The 14,321-nt window shown below is 39.6% G+C and overlaps 1 protein-coding gene across 1 annotated transcript in view; it reads right to left on the bottom strand.

Moving 5' to 3' along the window:
• Nucleotides 1-12,439, bottom strand: part of LOC126260636 (uncharacterized) — a 206,337-nt gene extending 193,898 nt beyond the window's left edge. The window contains exons 1-2 of the mRNA XM_049957973.1: nt 12,392-12,439; nt 10,567-10,716 (exon numbers count right to left, since the gene is read on the bottom strand). Coding sequence (XP_049813930.1) covers nt 10,567-10,649 — 83 coding nt within the window. The 5' untranslated portion in view covers nt 10,650-10,716; nt 12,392-12,439. The remainder of the gene's footprint in view (nt 1-10,566; nt 10,717-12,391) is intronic.
• Between the last annotated feature and the right edge of the window lie 1,882 nt (nt 12,440-14,321).

Here is a 14,321-nt window from a genome sequence, read left to right as displayed (position 1 = left end):
GATGGACAAGCATAGTGCAGGGAGTTCTTTTAGTTGATTTGTTGCCTCTTCTACTTGCTCTGCCAGTAAAACACAGTCTTTGGTTTGTCTTCCCCACAACATTATCTCATGTGATTGTTCCAGTTTAGTTTGTTCCTTATTGTAATTGCTAGGTACTTGAGTGAATTGACAGCCTTTAGATTATCCTGAAACGTGTGCAAAAAGTTGGAGCTGCTGAAGTCATAAATCACATCCTTGCCTGGTCATTTCTGCATGAGCAGTTATTTCATCCATATCACTCACAGCATTTGTGAGTCCTGAGGCCAGAAGAACACCATGTCAGATAATACTTCTACTAATGGATTCTGAGATGGAACATTGAAGAAATACAGTTTACACCTTGCATTTTATTTATGAATGAGGCTGTATTTACACACGATGGGATAAAAAATCAGCACAGTAATCACTTGTATGCAGCTGTAAATTATTGATTATGGAAGCAAGACACCAAGTTCACTTAAGTATCAATGTGTGAGCAGGAATTGTGGGTGGTGGGTTCACAGGGCCATACATTTTACTGGACAAATTGACTGCTACTGTTTCTTTCATGCATATGGGGGGAGGGGGGGAGGGGGAGTGGGGAACAATGAAGAAGAGATGTGCTGGAGAACATTACCACTGCGAACTGCAAAAAGAAAATGGATGTGGCTTGTGCATGACAGGGCATCATACCATTTGCTATGCCTTGTACAACAGTAGTTAACAAATGTTTAATGAGTGCTGGAATGGTCAAAGACGTCCAGTAGCACGGGCTCCTCATTCTCTATACATTAATCCCTTATATATAAGATCATCGAGATCATGAAAGGCATTAGTATAATCCACACTCTCTAACAATGTACGAGTTTGTGAACCTTTGAGAAGGAAGCTGAAGGTTGTGGAAGAATGAATGGTACTCACACTGAGCAACTTGTGTAGTATCAGGCACATGGCTATCACAGTACATTTATTTTTTTCTGGGAATATGTTTCTAAGAGTGGGTGTTTTTTATTTTTTATTTTATAATACTGTGCCCTGTAAGAGTATGGAACACTTAAAAAATGGAGAAGAAGAAGGAGAAGAAAGAAAGAAAACGATAAAAAAAACATCCTGCACACCAAAGTATACTTACATTCAGTGATAATTTAATCTCTCAATTTAGTCAAATGGTTTTCTCTTGTTGCCAGTGTTTGTGGAGGAATTCATTATTGAGCCACATGTTTGTATGTGGAACAAGGTCTTTAGTGGTGGCAGTATCTTTTTTTAGTCTTGGATGTCCTGATAGTGAATTTTCAGGTAGTACTACAATAACAGTGTGCAATGTGATCAATGTCTTTTTCACCCTACTCTTGTAAGGTATCTATATGATGGGCAAAAGTAAAAAGGAAGAGAGATGAGTCTGCTGTACCATTGACGATGAGGTCATTAGAGAGGGAGCATAAGTTTGGATTGGGAAAAGACAGGGAAGGAAAGTGACCATTACTTTTGACAGGAACCATCCCAGCAATAGCTTTAAGTCATTTGGAGAAATCACAGAAGACCTAAATCTGCACTGTCAGATGGGGATTTGAATGTCACACTAGTAAAAAAAGTAAAAAGAAGAGGATGGCAAGCTTTTATCACAAAAAACAAACCAAGAGTTAGTGGAGTTGCTGAAAATGTGCAGCTACAAGTGGTAGGAAAGTATTTTTGACGTGATGTGGACAATGCAGCCATGGAAGCACGACATAAGAACTAATATCACATGTGGGCTTTGGAAAGTACCATTAGGAATCCACACCTGCTTTCCAAAATGTTACAAACCTTAACTTTTCATTAATTAAATCCTTCATCAAGTGGTTATCTGGACATAAATATCACATATAAAACTGTGATACAACAGTTCATCACAGAGGAAAATTACCAATACTGGCTCATGTACAGTACAAGAAATATTATAGCAAAGTGGGATACAGAAATTAATTTGGTCCAATCGACACTTTACTTTACAATGTTTTGTTGTTGTTGTTGTTGTTGTGGTGGTTTTCAGTCCTGAGACTGATTTGATGCAGCTCTCCATGCTACTCTATCCTGTGCAAGCTTCTTCATCTCCCAGTACTTACTGCAACCTACATCCTTCTGAATCTGCTTAGTGTATTCATCTCTTGGTCTCCCTCTACCATTTTTACCCTCCATGCTGCCCTCCAATGCTAAATTTGTGATCCCTTGATGCCTCAGAACATGTCCTACCAACCGGTCCCTTCTTCTTGTTAAGTTGTGCCACAAACTCCTCTTCTCCCCAATTCTATTCAATACTTCCTCATTAGTTACGTGATCTACCTATCTAGTTTTCAGCATTCATCTGTAGCACCACGTTTCGAAAGCTTCTATTCTCTTCTTGTCCAAACTATTTATCGTCCATGTTTCACTTCCATACATCCTGAAGGAAGTCATTCACAAGATGTGAACGACAGAGGCACGGATTGTCATCCATGAAGACAAATGCCTCGCCAATATGGTTGCACTATCAGACAGAGGATGGCATTCACTTATCTTACAGCCGTTATGGCTCCTTCCATGACAACCAGCTGGCCCCACATAATGCCACCCCAGAACAGCAGGGAACCTCCACCTTGCTGCAGTCGCTGGACAGTGTGTCTAAGCCACTCGGCCTGACCAGGTTGCCTCCAGACACATCTCTAACGATTATCTGGTAGAAGGCATATGCTACACTCATCTGTGAAGAGAATGTGATGCCAATTCTGAGCGGTGCATTTGGCATGTTGTTGGGCCCACCTGTACCGTGCTGCATGGTGTCGTGGTTGCAAAGATGGAGATTGCCATTTACGTTGGGAGTGAAGTTGTGCCTCATGCAGTCTATTGCACACAGCATCATTCAACATTGTGGCATTACTGTCAAGGTTCCTTCGAGCCATAATCTGTAGATAGCGGTCATCCACTGCAGTAGTAGCCCTTGGGCAGCCTGAGCGAGGCTTGTCATTGACAATTCCTGTCTCTCTGTATCTCCTCCATGTCTGAACAACATCACTTTGGTTCACTCCGAGACGCTTAGATACTTCCCTTGTTGAGAGCCTTTCCTGGCACACAGTAAGAACGCGCATGTGATCGAACCACGGTATTGGCCACCTCGGCAAGGTTGAACTACAGACAACACGAGCCGTGTACCTCCTTTCTGGTGGAATGACTGGAACTGATCGGCTGTTGGACCCCCTCCATCTAATAGGTGCTGTGCATGCATGGTTGTTTACATCTTTGGGTGGGTTTAGTGACATCTCTGAACAGTCAAAGAGAGTCAGTCTGTGATACAATATCCACAGTCAATACCTATCTTCCGCAGTTCTGGGAACTGAGGTGATACAAAACTTTTTTTGATGTGTGTCTATAGATCAGGAACAGCAGAGGGCCTACAACACTTCGTTAGGGAATGACAGATATAACTTCTGTTTCTATCAATTACTATGAACTGTGAGCTTTCTGACAGGAAATCACAACTCCAGTCACATAATTGAGGTGATACCCCACAGGCAAGCAATCTGATTAGAGGCTGCTTGTCAGGAATGGCAACAAAGGCCTTCTGGAACACTAGAAATGTAGCATCAATTTGAGATTCGCTGTCAATAGCATTCATTACTTCGCGAAAATAAAAGGTCAGCTGTGTTACACAAGAATGATATTTTCTGAATCCATTCTGACTTTCTGTCAACAGACTGTTTTCTTGGAGGTAATTCATAATGTCTAAACACAGTATATGTTATACAATCCTACTGGAATCAACATCCATGATATGGGTCTGTAACTCAGCAGAAGTCTCCCATTTTCTTTCCTGAGGACTGGTGTGACCTGCACAGCTTTGCAGTCTTAAGGTACAGATATTTTGCTGAGCAAGTGGTTGTATAATACTGCTAAGTATGGAGCCATTATATTGGCATGCTCTGAATGGAACATAACTGTTATACAATTTGTACTGGAATAGTTGCCTTCATTTACTACACCAAGGATATCTACTTCTATGTTACAAATGCTGGCAGATGTTCTTGATTCAGATTCTGGAATTTAAAATCATTTTCTTTGGTGAAGGAATTTTGGAAAACCACCATTAGTAACTCAGCTACTGTAGTACTGCTACTAGTAACATTATCATCATTGCTGCACAGTGAAGATATTGATTGTTTCTTGCCACTGGTGTACCTTTATAAGACTGTAATCTCTTTGCTTTCTCTGCCCGATTTCGAAACAGAGTTTCACTATGGAAACTGTTGAAAGTATCTCGCACTGAAGTCTGCATTAAATTTCATGCTCCATAAAACTTCATCAATCCTGGAGATTTTTTTTATTATTTATTTGGTATGCTTTTGTCACTGCTTCTGCAACATAGTTCTGACCTGTTTTGTCTACTATGGGGAACAGTTTTGTCTTTTATTAATTTATTCAGTATAAGTCTCAATTGCGGTGAATACTATTTCTTTGAAACTAGGCCACATCTGGTCTACACTTAGTTCGGACAGAATAGAAGCTGTCTCTTAGGAAGTCATCAGGTGATATATATATAAAAACAAAGATGATGTGACTTACCAAACGAAAGCGCCGGCACGTCGATAGACACAGAAACAAACACAAACATACACACAAAATTCAAGCTTTCGCAACAAACTGTTGCCCCATCAGGAAAGAGGGAAGGAGAGGGAAAGACGAAAGGATGTGGGTTTTAAGGGAGAGGGTAAGGAGTCATTCCAATCCCGGGAGCGGAAAGACTTACCTTAGGGGGAAAAAAGGACGGGTATACACTCGCGCACACACTCCCTTAAAACCCACATCCTTTCATCTTCCCCTCTCCTTTCCTCTTTCCTGACGAAGCAACCGTTGGTTGCGAAAGCTTGAATTTTGTGTGTATGTTTGTGTGTCTATCGACCTGCCAGCACTTTCGTTTGGTAAGTCACATCATCTTTGTTTTTAGATAGATACACACACACACACACACACACACACACACACACACGGGGTGTTTCATTACATGTGTTTGCCTCTGTAAGTTATGAAGTAATAAGCGATGGAAACATTTATTGCGGTAGGTCACCATAAGAAACGTTACACTGTCTGCGGAGCTATGAACATAGTTTATGGTGTTGTTATCCAATGAGTTACAGCAAAAAGACACAATTTTTTAAATGGAACAATAGTTGTTTCTATCATGCACTGGAATCAGTAACACCAGCTGTCTATTACATCAATTTAAACTACATTCCTATCACTCTTAGTTTGTGAGCTACAACCCTTAAAAGTTTCAGGGGCAGATACCACACACACTGAGCATAACGCAATGCGCCTTCTAAATGTGGTGTGGCCGAGTTGTAATGTTGTCGGTGTCACGGAGCGAGAAGTTTCCTCGATGCGCTGTTAGACTGCCGACTGCCGCCGCACACAGTCACAGACCCAACAGTTCGAGCCACACAAACAAACGGGGCTCAATATACCACAGTTACTGACATCGGATGAAGATGGCATAAACGAATGAGTACGTTGACATGTTGCTGATGCTCGACCAGTGCTGACATGATGCCACTGAAGCAGCCGTGGCGGCGAAGAGCCTCGGCAGCCATTACATTCTTATGTGCCGAACAACTTTGGGAAACAGGCAGCTTGGTAATGTGCCACAGTTACAGATGAACTGCAAGAAGTGAGGAGACGGAGGTGTTTGTTTTAGCTGCAGTACACCGCGATCCTCATGTCAGCTGACGAGCCGTTGCTCCAGTCATTGGTGTCAGTCTCACATCTGTGTGGTGTAAAGTATACGGCCACAGGTTTCACCTGTACCACCTGTCACTGACCCAGGAGCTGCATGGGAACGATTTCTGTGCGAGAGTTACATTCTGTGAATGGGCCATGCGTAATTTCACGCTGGAGTCTTTACAAGGTGTTATGTTCTCTGATGAGTCCACATTCACAAATTATGGTGCAGTGAATTGCCATGTCGTGCACTACTGGGCTGCAGACAATCCTCGGTGGGTATGACCTGTCGACCGTCAATGTAGGTGGTCTGTTAATGCATGGTGTGGAATCCTTGGGGATGAAATCATCAATGCACACTACTTCCCAGGTACACCGACAGGTGAGTTATATCGCGCGTTTATAGTCTACAGTTTGGGTGGTTTCCTTGAACATTTGTGTCTACACACGAGAGTCCATATGTGGATTCAGCACGCAGGTCACCCAGCCCATTCTGTGCATGCTGTTGTGGAAGAACTAAACAACAGGTTTGCAGGAAGGTGGTTGGGGCGCCATGGTCCTCATTCATGGCCCGCAAGGTCACCCGATTTGACACAATTAGATTTCTTTTTGTGGGGATATCTAAAGGATCGTGTTTATGTCACTGAGCCTACATCCCCAGATGATCTAAAATACCACATTGAGGACGCATGTTACTCCGTGACACCAATGGTGTTACATCTCGTCCGCAGATCCTTTACAAGGCACATTGCATCGTGCAGTCAGGAACATGGGCACACATTTGAACATCTTATTTAAATCAACTTCCCACCGCCAGAACATCCATCGCCCACCACACAGCCATGTATTATGTACAGCATGTGGTATCTGTCCCTGAAACTTTGAAGGGTTGTAGCTCCCAAACTAAAAGTGATAGGAATGTAATTTAAATTGATGCATACACAGCTGGTGGTGCTGATTCCAGTGCATGATAGAAACAACTATTGTTCCATTTAAAAATTGTATCTTTTTGCTGTAACTATTTGGATAATAACACAATAAACTATGTTCATAGCTCCACAGACAGTGTAACGTTTCTTATGGTGACCTACTGCAATAAATATTTCCGCCGCCTATAACTTCGTAACTTACAAAGGCAAACACATTTAGTGAAACACGCTGTGTTTGTCTAATATAGTGTGTATATTTTTGGTGAGTTTGAATGTTACACGATTCAGTCTTGCTACAACGACCTTATATTTGTTGCGAAAAGGGCAAGTATGTTCTTGCAACCATTTACTCTTCGAGTGAGCTCCTGAACTAATTTTCAAAATTAATTTTTGGAGAAAGCAGTTAGTGCATCTCAAATAGCTACTGAAAATTCTTACATTGAAACACAAGAATGGAAAAATGTCAATGCATTCAAAAGAGGGATGCCATGCCATATTTAATCTGAAAGACCAGCCACGGGTATCAGTTGTAAAACAGGTAGACTTGATGGCAATATTTCTATTTCTTCCTCAATAGCTTGGGGAGTTCTACAACAAACTTTATAACATCTGATCATAAGAACAGAGCTGTGTAAGAAACAGAAGGCAATACTGGGAGATGGTTTTTGTTTACTTTAGGTCTACTAGTTAAAACATTACTGCTGTATCTCTGTACTTCTGTTATAGCAAATGAAATGTATATTCTGTTCATCTAACAACAAACATGATGTAAACAAACTCAAATGCAATGATTGGTCAGAAGCCGTAGTATACATATGCTGGTTCTGTTACACTCTTGGAAGTAGGTCATTCTTATGTATTAGATATATTATTACCACGTTACATTAAATGAAACTTTAATATATTCTAATGTATTAACAGCCATCAATGCATTTCTTTATCATGCTTTAGCTATGTAGCTTTTATTTAAAAAATAATGTACAGTCATAGTCCCTGTACTGTTTTGCTCTGATAGTCATGCTGTTGATACAGAGTGTGAAAACGGCTGAGGCTGCTTCACGTTCTGTAGTGCAACACGCATGTAACATGCGCTGGATTCATAGTGGAATTGGTTACATAGTAACATGTTAATTTAGTGCAGTTCATGGATCGCTGGTTCAAGTCTCGCCTTAGTCATTCTTTTTTATGAATAATGCACGTCTTCTTGTTTCTAGTTACATATTTCATTAAAAATTCCTGTCTTCATTTCAAATATAAATTCTTAATTATTGATATTTTATAAAATATTGTTACTAAAGGTAGCTTAAATTGTGAAAACTTAACAACTTAATTTTTTAGGGCAAAAAAGAAAAACCAAATACTCTTTATTTGGACTGTGTCCTTTGTTTTATACCACAGATGTAGTCTCATGCGAACCAGAGTGATAAGAGGAGAAAATGCTGTGCCTGGGTGGCTTCGTGGATTCTGACTCATTATCAATGTAGTAGAAGACAGAGGATTCAGATAAGGAAGGAGTTGTAATTAATACCTTCAGTGGTTTCAGTATTCACCAGTATGGTGAAATCCCTGCAGTATGCCTTTGTATCACACATAGCTCATTCAGAAAAATTACCTGTATTTAATTTAGGAATTTGCATTATGGTTGTTTGTTATTAAGACATTATTTTCGGTAAGAACGAGAGCATTTTGTGCTTTCCATCTGGTCACCTAAGAAGCGTTGTGCGAAATATTACTTCATTCTCTTTACAAATTAAATGAAACTCAAAGCTATATTGTTTCTTTGCTCTTCTCATTTATGTCTGAACTGCAACTGCTAAGGTTAGCTGGACCAGCTGGCTGGCCAATGCTGTCTAAGATTAATGTGCTGGTAAAGCTGTTGTCCTGCACTATCATTCAGCTATGTGCTTGTAACACAGCATAAAACATATCCTTATGATCATACTTGACACTACTGGACACAGCTTGGCTTCTGCTTCATGGGAAACAAAATCCATGAGATTCAAGCAAATGTGGAAGAATACATGGTGTAATGTTTACATTAGGTTCATACTTATAATGAACAGAGTACAGTACCTCAGTATAAACAGCACTTGGAACAAAAATTTTCTTATTGGCACTGAGAATCATTCAGTTCTATGGTATAGTATTAGAACGTGTTAAATAAATTATTTATTTTCCAATTTATCTCACTATTTCTCGCACTGATGAGCTTAGCACCATAATTCTATGAGATCACAATACTTTCTCAATATCTGGGATGCAAATAAGCTACATACAAAAAGAGATACTTAAAAAAAAAAAAAAAAAAATCCTGATAAATGAGAGATTTGCCACTCAGAACATTTGACACTTACACTATCTATATGACATCACACTTCAAGGAATATATCAATGACACACTTTGTTCACTACATCACATTGTAACTGTTCTGTGATCACTGGAGTATCTGCTCTTCTACAATTCATTAGAGTAGGACCGAGCGAGGTGGCGCAGTGGTTAGACACTGGACTCGCATTCGGGAGGACGACGGTTCAATCCCGCGTCCGGCCATCCTAATTTAGGTTTTCCGTGATTTCCCTAAATCGCTCCCGGCAAATGCCGGGATGGTTCCTTTCAAAGGGCACGGCCGACTTCCTTCTCCGTCCTTCCCTAATCCGATGAGACCGATGACCTCGCTGTCTGGTCTCCTTCCCCAAACCAACCAACCATTAGAGTAGGGGCCTACTTAATGACCTAGAACCACGTGTTGAAAGTTGCATTCACTCTTTGGGCCACCATTCTCACCAGTCCAGTGCCTGACATCAAGAATTGTCCAGAGTGAGTTTCCCAACACTTTCATACTGTACAGATTGAAGGGGGTAGAGGCCTATGTAAGGGTGTTACTATAACTAAAATTATACATTCATAGCTGCATTGTTTAGACTTCTGGTGTTTTCATGACTGATGTCATCTGTGTGATAAATCAGTCAGTCGAACTACGCAACAGCAGCCCTTGCAGAGCCCCTCCCTACAAATGTGAATTAATATTTAGTGTCCTGTAAGCTAGCAGTTGTTGAGCATTGAAAATAACATCCCTACTCAACTTGCTTTATTTTCCTGATAAAGATTCATTAGATGTATTCAGTTTCTGCATTACTTTCAAAGTATTAGTTGTAGTGTTTTAACAGCTCTTATACTATGTTTGTAGTACTGAAATGGAAAATACAGTACAAATATATCACACTGGCCAAAACTTATGAAGATATGATGAACGACAGTAACATTAAAGTTACTTGTTTCTATCTGGTGGATAATTTATTCAATACTAGTTGCACTAGTTTGTACATTTTCTAGAAGGTGAGCCAACACTAACTCCTGATGATTACAAAGTTTCTCTCGATCTGGCATCTAGATTAACATCCCAATATTAATTCTCTTACACTGAATCCATTGTCATACGTTACATTTGTTTGATGAACAGATTTCATTTCTTGAGTAATGTCCAGTGTCCTGTCAAAAATGAAGTGACATGGAAAATGCAATAAATAATTTTTTTATGTTCTAGATGAACCAAAAGCTATATGTTAAACAGCTATAGCCACAGACAAGGTATGAAAACCACACTGTGCACAAATTTGCTCTCAAAAGTAAAAAGAAATAAAGAAGAGGAATATTAACTTACACACAAAAATTAACAATCATTCATCTTGAAAGTTTGCTTTGAATTTGGAGAATAACACTGTGTGAATTTTAGGCTTGTAAATAATACATTGCACTATGCTACAGAAATCATAAAAGCAGCATAGATGACAAACACTTCCTGACAAAGTACTTTATCAGCGACCAAGGGTAGAATTGGGGTGAAACATTCAAAGGCTCAATTTTCATAAAAATTGTAAAAGTGACACTTTTTACCTTTTTGGACTTCCCTGTATATCTTCATCTAGGGATTCTTCCTCCTTTCTACGTTTCTTGATATCACTTCTGCTGATAACCATTGCTGAAGAGGGCACATTACAGCTTTGGACACTGCGTTGTCTCCCCCATCTTCTCTGGAATCCTACGCTGAAATTATAAACAAAATAAAAAACAACTGAAGAGAAAGGTAACATTCAAACTTTAAACTGCATTATGGAAATGAAATATGTAAATAATGACCTTCAACATTGTGAAATCATACATCAATAATGAAGGAAAATAAAAAGCAAGTAATTTGGATAAAACTGCCATGTTCCAACATTTTATCACTGATTAAAAAGGTCTTGGACAGGTACAACACATAATCCCTGCATTCCGCCCCCCTCAAAGTCATACTTTCCTCATCCTGAGATTACAGCTCATATGGATTTAAGTGATGCAACTGGTTATAGCCAACAAAGATATCCATTAACTTCATTAATTACAAGATCATTCACGATCCAGACATTTCAGTGTGAAACAACATGAAGGGCACTACGAACACATCATTTAAACTACAATGGTTTTAAAATTACTTAAGTCGGCTTTTTTATTACAAGACAGGCATCACAAGTCCACAAACAAGTTACTGACAAAATACGACCCATCTTTTCAACACGTGAACAAATAAAATGGTATCTTACATTTAATAAGACATTATCTTCCTCCAGCTTATTTTTTGAGTTCCATGAATCCTTGACATGAGCGAATTGCTAGGATATAAAGCACGTCAGATTATTACACTGACAGCCTTATGTAGATGATCATAAGTTACTCTCTAAATATTATGCAAACAGGTATGTGAAAAGTGAGGTGCAAGTGCTCAGATGAGTGTAGTAATAATTGTCACACACAAAAATAAAAAGGCTTACACTTTAATTCATATATAAAGTGTTCTGTTTAAGCGAGATACCAGTGCTACATTGTACGTTCACATTATAATAAATAAAATTAAGCTCAGTTAACAAGTATTACATTCTCAAAAAAATCCTGTAAAGAACAGAAAGAGACTTCAGAAGACAAGTTTTTAGCGGGTTTTTGAGTTTAGTCAGAATCCCAATGGCTGATGTGGCATGAAATGAATATTTATTATATGCCTTTATGCTTGTATAATGAACTTTCTTCTGCACCATGCCGAGGATTTTTGGTATATTTGAACATATATTGTTAACTTTTTGTATCATGATTTTGATAGGGACTGGTTATTTTAGTTCGACCTTTGTTGACAAATCACATAAGCGAACAAATGTACTGGAAATGGCATAGTGAGGTTTTTCTGCAGTTCGAAAAAATGTATGTAGAAACGGATACCAGTTTTAAAAAGCAAAAATGATCACTTCCACCAAACATAAAGTTAAACGTAACACTACTAATTCGAATAGGCATTAAACATTCTTTCACGCTGATAAATGTTTACGCCAAAGCTCGAACATTTACGCGAGCCATCATTTGTGCGTATTATGTATAAAAGCTGAATCGCACGTGTGCGCTTTCCGTTCCTGAAATCTAATTCTTACTTTCTTTCAGAGTTGTTCGGAGATGATTACATGAAATACAAACCAAACGACAGCTTCTACAACTCAGAGTTGGATGCTTCTCACTATTTACTACCATCGTGTAATGACCTAACAAAGTTCAATCACCTAGACCTTGGTCTTTATTACCTCAATAGATATTGTATTTCGGTTCTCACACTGAAACATGCAGCTACACATACCCGTACGGCTCCTAGGAAGTTGTTCCGTGACACAAATAACCATTATAACATCAATTTCTCACATACCTACACCGCTCACACACACACTTCACATGGACGCATCCTAACTTTGTTATTGTTTTGTACCTGTGTTCCAGCTATTGTCAAGAGGCGGCGTAAAAGTCGATACCGATGAGTGTACCTGTAAAGTGTAGGGTATTATCTTGCAATCCAATGAGAAGCCCTTGCTCGAATAGCAGCATCATTCCCTTAAACTGAGCTTACCTTTCAGTTTATAATTAATGTTAAGTTCGCACGTTACACCGCGGCGTATAAACTTTTTTAAGGTAGCGTCAACACATTTTCTCCGCTGCAAATCGAGATGGCAGTGGTAGACAAATGGCGGCAAATTCAAACGTAATTCCTTCGGGGTCACTTTCGCAAAACTGTGCTTATCCACAAATAATGGCTGCCTGAGCAAATTATTTAACGCAGCTGTTGCCTAACAGCCAAATTTTACGTCAAATGTTTTTGTGTACGAAAACATGAAAAAATTAAGAAATATATCTACAATTTTTTATTTGGTTTCTGTTTATTGAACCACACTGCCAACAAAAGGTATAAATAAAAAATTATACATACAGAGAAATCTCTATACAAATAGTCTGAACAACCATTTAATTTTTTTTGTAATTTCCATATAGGTTGAACAGTTATAGCTAACGTATCTTGACATACCAACTCAACAGAGTGGGGAGCATACACCTGGAGATTAACGTGTTAACGCAACTACAACTGGAACACCAAACTGGAGACACACACGTTACAGTCTCGTAGAAAACAAAAAAGGGCTTAGTACATCTGATGGTCCATTTCAGGGTTTCAATAGCTTGTAATATGCTCTTTGAGTCTGACGCTTTCAACAGGTTCTAGAGCCCCGCATAACAAGCAAATATGTGAGCCTCTCGAATCGCTATCTTTTTCGCGGTAAAAATTGATCAGTATGGGAGCAGACGAAATTGTTTGGGAAATTTCAGCCTGAGGTCAAGAACGTCGCTTGATATCGAAAGTCGTAAGTAATGCATGAACAAAATGTGGCCAAGAAAAATTAATGCAAGTGCTGAAATTTGAATTGATTACGCCAAAGCAATTTTCGTAAATTTGTAATGGTGAATATTGAGGTTTCCCAAATGATATCTGAATGAACTTCCAAATGGGATTATATAACTGTCTGTTTGAATCCAGTTGTCGATGGTACGCACTATGCCTAATGGTGCCATAAACAGTGGGCAAATGTTCCTAATTTCCAATGTAGACCTTATGAGGGAAGATTGTCTATTATTTCTCGTAGGACGATTAGTCTACTAGTAGGCAGCTGACTCTTGCGGCAAATAAATTTTCTCGCCAAGTACTAACGTCGAACATACAGTAAACGCATCTACATCTACATAGTACCCTGGAAGCCACCTAATGGTGTATGGCGGAGGGCACTTTTGTATCATTAACTGAGTCCTCGAACCCTGTTCCACTCACGAATAGCGTGTGGGAAGAATGATTGTCGGTAAGCTTCTGAAATGGCTCTAATTTTCAGAATTTTCTCCGGTTTAAACCCGTCTCTGGCCACCCAGGTTTAGCTTTCGTGATTTCCCTAAATCGCTCGAGGCAAGTGCCGGGATGGCTCATTTGAAAGGACACGACCGATTTCCTTCTCCATCCTTGACACAATCCGAGCTTGTGCTCCGTCTCTAATGACCTCGATATCAACGGGACGTTAAACCCAATCTTCCTTCCTTCCTTGGAATTTTTCCTCGTGGTCATTACGCGAGAAGTATGTGGGAGGAAGTAATATGTGACCAAAAATAAAAACACCTACAGCCGTCCTTATGCCTTTATTTTATTTTGTCGCTACCAGTTTCGACGCTTCACTGTGTCATCTTCGCCGGCCGCTGGTGGCCGAGCGGTTCTGGCGCTACAGTCTGGAACCGCGCGACCGGCTTGGATGTGTGTGTTGTCCTTA

This window comes from Schistocerca nitens, chromosome 5, assembly GCF_023898315.1.
Source record: "Schistocerca nitens isolate TAMUIC-IGC-003100 chromosome 5, iqSchNite1.1, whole genome shotgun sequence".
Taxonomy (NCBI): domain Eukaryota; kingdom Metazoa; phylum Arthropoda; class Insecta; order Orthoptera; family Acrididae; genus Schistocerca; species Schistocerca nitens.
The sequence above is the reverse complement of the archived record's forward strand: the minus strand, read 5'-3'. Positions and strand labels throughout refer to the sequence as shown.